This window comes from Vipera berus, assembly GCF_964194415.1.
Source record: "Vipera berus genome assembly, chromosome: 6".
Taxonomy (NCBI): domain Eukaryota; kingdom Metazoa; phylum Chordata; class Lepidosauria; order Squamata; family Viperidae; genus Vipera; species Vipera berus.
This window is the reverse complement of record NC_138208.1, coordinates 20,150,643-20,157,889: the sequence shown is the minus strand read 5'-3', so window position 1 is coordinate 20,157,889 and position 7,247 is coordinate 20,150,643. Positions and strand designations below refer to the sequence as shown.

The 7,247-nt window shown below is 36.5% G+C and overlaps 1 protein-coding gene across 1 annotated transcript in view; it reads right to left on the bottom strand.

Annotated features, from left to right (window-relative positions):
- Nucleotides 1-786: 786 nt before the first annotated feature.
- Nucleotides 787-7,247, bottom strand: part of PANX2 (pannexin 2) — a gene marked incomplete at its 3' end in the record, with an annotated part of 29,042 nt that continues 22,581 nt past the window's right edge. The window contains exons 4-5 of the mRNA XM_081330270.1: nt 5,335-6,786; nt 787-1,136 (exon numbers count right to left, since the gene is read on the bottom strand). Of these exons, the coding sequence (XP_081186396.1) occupies nt 787-1,136; nt 5,335-6,786 (1,802 nt within the window). The remainder of the gene's footprint in view (nt 1,137-5,334; nt 6,787-7,247) is intronic.

Genomic DNA, 7,247 nt, shown 5'->3' with positions numbered 1-7,247 from the left:
TATTCTTCACATCTGTAAAGCTTTATTATAGAAAGTTTTTAACCTGGTTTTATAAACCTCACTCAATTGACAAAAATATGCAGCAATAGGCAACCCTCTTCCCACACTCTGGAAAGATAGTATCTGATTCAAAAACTCTCATTCACAATAAAATAGGTGATAAAAAAATAAATTTTCATCATCTCTTGGCACATAAAAACATAGTAATGATTAAGGTCTAGCTCCTGATTTCTTTATGCTAATGTCAGGGATTGGAGGGAGCCATGGATACCCGTGAAACACAATTTCATTATTTAAAAAATAATTATTATTATTTTAAAAAAATCTTAGAGACAAAGCACAATCTTACACCTGCATTGTTTTTAAAAGGGAAAAATAAATATCCTACACATTTACATCTGTTGCTACTTTATATGGTGAGCTGGAATTTCAAGGCTGTATGTGCTTTGAGAAACATGGTGTGACATGCATTTAAGCACTTCAAATATTTTGGATAGTTGTAGTAATCCAAAGTGAATTCTTGAAGCTACAGCTAATATTTCTTGTGCTTTATTGCATGTGTTTCCAAGCATAGAATAATTTGTTTGGCTTATTATTATTGACATATTTTGCAAGCTATTGACATTAGCCAAGACACTACCCTGAATAACCGATCTGGAGTAACCTGTGGTCTGTATTTCCATGCTCATGCAGTATGTGGGAAAATAAGGTTCGTACTGCTGTGGGTGGAACATCAGGTTCAAGCTTTGATTAACAGCAGTTCTGGATTGTGTGCCAATATTCTGCCTAATTCACTATTGCCAAGGGTTCATCAAAAGTTGCCAACATGATTTGTTTTCTGGAAGGCATAGAAATGATGTCTCCGCTTTCTGATGGAGAGTGAATTCTGTTGTCTAAAGAATCATCTATAAGGTTTGAGCCCTCTTCTTCGTTATCTTCATACAGCGTATTGATGTGCAGAAGTGGATGCACAGGGTTGCAATTCAGGACAGGCCCTGATTCTACCTCATTAGTCTGGGGCAGAGAGACTTTTGATGCTATATGGTTATGGGTACAGGTGAGGAAAACCCCTGTTGCAGGCACAGTCCTGCAGGTATCATGGGAATAAAGGGACTCTTTTCCAGGTAGGGAAGAATCTGAAAGAGAAGCAAAACACTTATTTAGTTAATGAATTGACATCTTTTTTCCAATTGAAAAAAAAGACTATGTGGGGGTCTCTTCATTTTATTTCAACAATAATAATAATAATAATAATAATAATAATAATAATAATAATAATAATAATAATAATAATAATAATAATAATAATAAGTTGGAAGGGACCTTGGGGCTCATCTAGTCCAACCCCCTGGTCAGGCAGGAAATCCTACACCATTTCAGACAAATGGCTATCCAGTCTCTTCTTAAAAACTTCCAGTGTTGGAGCATTTGCCACTTCTGGAGGCAGTTTGTTCCACTGATTAATTGTTCTAATTGTCAGGAAGTTTCTCCTTAGTTCTAAGTTGCTTCTCTCCTTGACTAGTATCCATCCATTGTTTCTTGTCCTGGCTTCAGGTGTTTTGGAGAATAGCTTGACTCCCTCTTTCTTGTGGCAGCTCCTGAGATATTGGAACACTGCTATCATGTTCCCTCTCATCTTGCTAAATTGGATGAGAGCAACGGAGCCAAAGGCATCTAGTGAGGTTGGAGGACAAAGAAGGGCCTGAATGTGGATGCCTTTCTTCCCTCCAGGTTCTGTTTCAAAAGAGGCTTATTTTAGAAGAGAGCCACTGTAGTATAGTAGTGTAAGTTTTGAACTAGGAATAGCATTCAGGTTTTACTCTATCCTCAGTCATCGAAACTCATTGGATGACTTTGGGACGGGCATTCTCTCTCAGCCCAGTATACGTTTTAGGACTAAAGGTTGTAATATGCATTTAAAATGCATACCATATTTGTTTTTAAACTACTTATTATATTTTTTACTCAAGGCCTCACTATACAGAGCTTTAAATGTGATTCTGTACTTATTATGTAAGTTTTATACAATCCCGATTAGAGAGGGGTCAAAATTAACCCCAAAATATCTTAATTCAAAATTGAAATTTCTGACCTTCTAGAAAAATATGTAATTTGTCCTCAAATCAGGCTCAAACTTGAACAATAATTTTTAAAAGGGTCCAAAGGGTAAATCTTGGAAGCTATAGGACAGTCAGTTTAGAACGTATTCAATAGAAATTGATTAAAAAAAGGTAACCAAAGGGGGAAAAACCTAACACACTTATGGAAAAAAAAACATGAAGGTCTCTCCAAACCTTTCATGTTTTTGAGAATATAAAAATGCTCATAAGTGGAGGCGATCCTGTTAACAATTGAATATTTGAATTTTAAGATGCACGACATGACTAAATAAGTATCTTTATTGCAAGCCACAATGAAGCCATATTGATGTGTTAATTGCCCTCAGTTAGCATGAGAGCGGCTTAAGTTCCACTTTTATACCACAGACAGTTTAAATATGTTTGCTTCTTAACGGACTCTTTGCTTTCAGGTTCGTGTCCTTGAAGTCAGGCAGTTATTGGTTATTGTCACAACAGATATTTCTGCTCAGAATCACCTGCTCTTGGTTTATCTTCCACCACGTTAGCCTATTTTGCATAAAGTACTACTTAGGAAATATAAAAATCAAAAATAATTTTGAAGACCTGCAGAAGGAGGTCTGTAAATAGGCATGACAAACAGAGAATTGAATGGCAAGTATGATCAATTGATGCAAGAGTAAGATTATGCACTTAAGTGATGCACACTTAATTATGCACTGATGTCATCTAACTTGAAAATGAACTTGGGGTCATAATGGACATACTGTATCTATAAAGATGATGTTTCAATATGCAATAGCTTTGAAAAAGACAAAGGTCAGGTTAGAAATAATCAGAAAAATAAAAATTACAGTACTGTAATCCATTATACATATACATGGTACATTTGCACTTGGAATACTGTGTACATTTAGGTCTCTGGGTTTGGACAAGAAAATAATTAACCCAGAAAAAAGAAAAACCAACATTATAATAGGTCTCAACACCTTCAAAATGAGAAAAAAAATTAGGACGTTTGGGATTTTTTTGCTTGGAGAAATGGTGATTGAAGAAGTATAGGATTAAAGGGTCTAAAATCATTACTGCTATGGAAAAAGTGAATAGAGAGACATTTTTCTCCTAGTAAAATAAAGACCGTAGCCAACTAGTGACCTTAACTGGAAGAAAATTTAGACAAAAGAAAACATGTTTTCCTGCAGCCCAGCCCTAATTAATCTATGTAATTCATTATCATTAGAAGGGGTGATGGTCTTGAAGATACAGCATATCTTGAAATTGGAAATCCGTGCTGTTAAATAGCTATGTTTCCTGCTTCAGAGCCACTCAGAAGGATCTGAAGGCTGAATATGGGGGGGGGGGGGAAGATGAAGGACAAAGATGAGCCTTGGACCAATTCTGGAGAGCTTTTTTCATGATCTTCATTAGGAACTCTAAGGAAAATCATTCCTTCAAAGCTGGTATTGAATTGAGAAGAAATTTCTATAAACATCAATGAAGAATCACTTCCACACACATGCACACCTCAAATACCACCTTCAGAAAAGATATTCTCTCTAGATCTGCTGGGGGATTACTATTTACTAGTACATATGCTGAAATTGCAGTTTCGTTACAATTAGAGAATTCCCTGCCTATTTAATATTTAATTTAATTTAATTTAATAATATTTATATACCGCCCTTCTCCCTGAGGACTCAGGGCGGTTCACAGGGCAAAAGTCAAATACAAAGTATAAATATAAAGACATACTTAACAATCACCTTGTCCACCTTGTCCCTCAAAGAAGTCCTACCACATCTTTACTGGCCTTCATGAATGAGTTTGTTCCCTTCTTATAGAAATGGGATAAATTCTGGAAAATTTCAGAGATTCATTTTTTGTGAATGCAGTTTCATTCTAAAAGACCACAGCCTTTTCATTGATGATAGATTGTGTCATGGCTGGTTGACTTGTAGGATGTTATATCTTTCCACATGGCTCACTGGCTACATGACAGATAATCTCTTGAAAGAGTTAGTTCTCTTTAATGCTCACTGGTTGCTACCATCCTCTCTCTTAGAAAGCTTCCTTCATATCTTTGTGTGTTAATGCTCACTGATCTTTAACTTTTTTGGATTAGGAGGACAAATAAACTCTGCCTCATCTTCCTTCTGTGTTTTTTAGCATTGGCTACTTTTTATTGCATTTTGGGAAAGGAAAAACCATGGAAATCCAGCCAACAATTGACAAAACAGGGAAGCAAAACAAAGACATTTTCAAATTTTTCTCCATGGCAAGAAAAAAATCTCTGTAATTCTGGTTGTGTGTTAATCAAGGCTGTCTTGATCTGAGCACTTCTAAATAAATGATGGAAGGATATAAATAAATATTTAATTAAGAAGTCAATGTGGGAATAGGTGCTGAATAGATAGCAGAAAAGGTTAGGATTAGGGCAGAAAAGAAGACAAGAAATTCTAGAAAGTTCTTTGGGTGATACTATTCCATTATCAAAGTAATGACCAAGATATTTCACAGAAAATAAATATGCAGAATTCTTCAAGGCATCTGGAGAAGGAAGAGCAAGGTATTGAAAGTGTGATAAATATTACAAGCCCATGAAAATATTTGCTAATTCAGAACATCATTTTATTTCTATTCTATTCTATTCTATTCTATTCTATTCTATTCTATTCTATTCTATTCTATTCTATTCTATTCTATTCTATTCTATTCTATTCTATTCTATTCTATTCTATTCTATTCCATTATCTCTCCAATATTTGAGAGATACTGATAGTTGACATTTATTGTGATTTTGTTCCAACTCTAAGATTCAGGTATTTTAAATTGCAGGAAACTGCTCCAAAGAAGTTTAGATTTCATGAAAAAGATTTTATGAGAAAAAAATGAAATCAGAACTGAGTCACCGATTAAGGGTCACAAGATATTTTTCTTGAACCACACCAATGCTAGAAATATACTTATAAAAGTATATTTAAGTTAAAGGCTCACAAATGGCTCATACATTCTAAGCTTAAAAGCATGATTCTTGATGATAAATTTCAGGTTAACAAACATCCCATTTATCGTGTGGCTGCCATACTATGTGATCAATATTTCAGTTTGCAGAGGCTACAGCTATCATGCAAGATATCAACAGGATGGATTAAGGAATCCGAATCACTTTTGACCACATTTCAAACATTCCAAAACAATGAGCAATTTTGTTAGCTGCAACTGTGATTGGAAAAAGTAGCTAAATATATCTCCATACCTTTGAGAGAAGAAGTGACACAAACTATGGCTTTGTCTTCTTGGTTTAAGAATCCACTCTCTTGGCTTTTGGATGTTGCCATAGATGTATTGGATGGAATTTCTTGCTTGGGTTTCTTATTACTCAATACATATGGTTGAACATCTAAGGAAAAGTGACGCGTATGCTTCTTTCCATTACCTGCGCTGGGAAGAGTACTAGATTCAGTTTTGTGAATGGAGGATGGTTGGGTATGTTTTGAGTTGGTCTCCAGCAAAGGTGCAATCAGACTATCGGCTGCTGTCTTCCGACGCACCGGCTTTGGCTTCTCAGGTTTGCTGTTCTCAACCTTCATGGTAGTTAACTGCTCCTTGAATGGCTGAGGAAGGGGATTGCTACTCGTGATCCACTTCATTTTCTTCCGAGGACGCTTGATAATCAGTGGCTCATTATGGTCAAGGTCTGTAGGGTTAATGCTGGGGTCTATTGTTTGTATTCCAGAATCACGTACAGTTGGGGTAACATCATGATTAGACTGGGCTAGAGCCGCCAGCAACTGACGCACAACATTGTCATACATCAGATCGCTTTCGTTGGTAATGAAATCCAAGCGGTTTAGAGACTTGATGTGATCGCGATTTTCATTGCAAAACATGGCCAGGATATTAATATCACAGAACTGAGATTTCTGCCACTGTTTCTTGGTCTTTATGCCAACCTTGTTCAGCTTGTCAAATATGAAATTGGACTTGCGGAATATGAAAAGGTGGATTAAATTGATGAGGATGATCAAGTTCATGAAACAAAGGAGGACAATGTCCACTCCAGCTATTATGCGTTGCAGCTGAACAGAGGGCAGCTTGCAATTCACCCGTATGTGCAATTTGGAATTGCTTGTTTTGTCTGGAGGCTCTCCTAGAGCACATGTAAATTCATTTTGTTTCTGTGTAGCATAATAGGTGGACAAGTATGTGATAGGGATGATGCTTAAAAAGATGATGAAAAGGTGCCTTGCCAAATAAAGCTTGGCTAGGAAATTGCTACGGCCTCTGCGCTCCAGATATTTCTCAAACAGGTTTTGCTCAGGGCTTTTTTCCTTCTCTGCATTCTCAATGATTTCTCTTCTTTCACGTTCTGTTATCCCTGGACCTTTTGACTGGATTTGTTTTTCAATTTTTGGTGCACGGCCTTCAGCTGCTCGATGATAGCAGTTATCTATCTCCTGGAGCAAAAAGTTAAGTTCGGAAGTCAGTCTGGTGGAAGCCAAGAATTCCCACCCAAGGGCTGGAATGTACATAATGCCAGCAAAAGCCAGCAAGGCATATGGAAGAAATTTATGCTCAAACAAGGAAGGCCAGTGGCTGGCATTTACACCTGGCAATGCATCTCTTAGCTCTGTCCAACAGTATCCTCTGGCATACAAGGCTTGATCCCGGGTGAAGTTGTGTGGTGTGTAACAGTATATGGGCTCCTCTGTATAACAGAGAGAAAAGTCACTGCTGTGCATTTAACATACAAAAGGAGCTCTGCAAAATAAATATTTTTATAAGCTACTGTATATCGGTTTTCGTCTATGGTATATTCAGCATATTAAACTACCCTGTTTTCTTAAGAGTTAAAAAATGCCTCCCAAAGACATGAGGTCAATGCAGAAAAATCTATATACTCAATATACAGCGACATCGGAAGTGGGAATGAAAAATTATATTTGGAAAAATGGTTTTGGAGATAGTTTTTCATACTAATCAATCAAATTTGGACAGCAAATCAACAGGATAGTGCCACAGTATAATAATTGGGGGTTCATCCTATGAAAAAAGTATTTTGCATAAGGTCCTCAAGTTCATCTCTTCATATTGAACATTGAAAAGAGCAGCTATCCTTTTAAAAATTCTGTTTTTTCATTTCCTTTTAAGAGAAGCAATCTAAAAGTG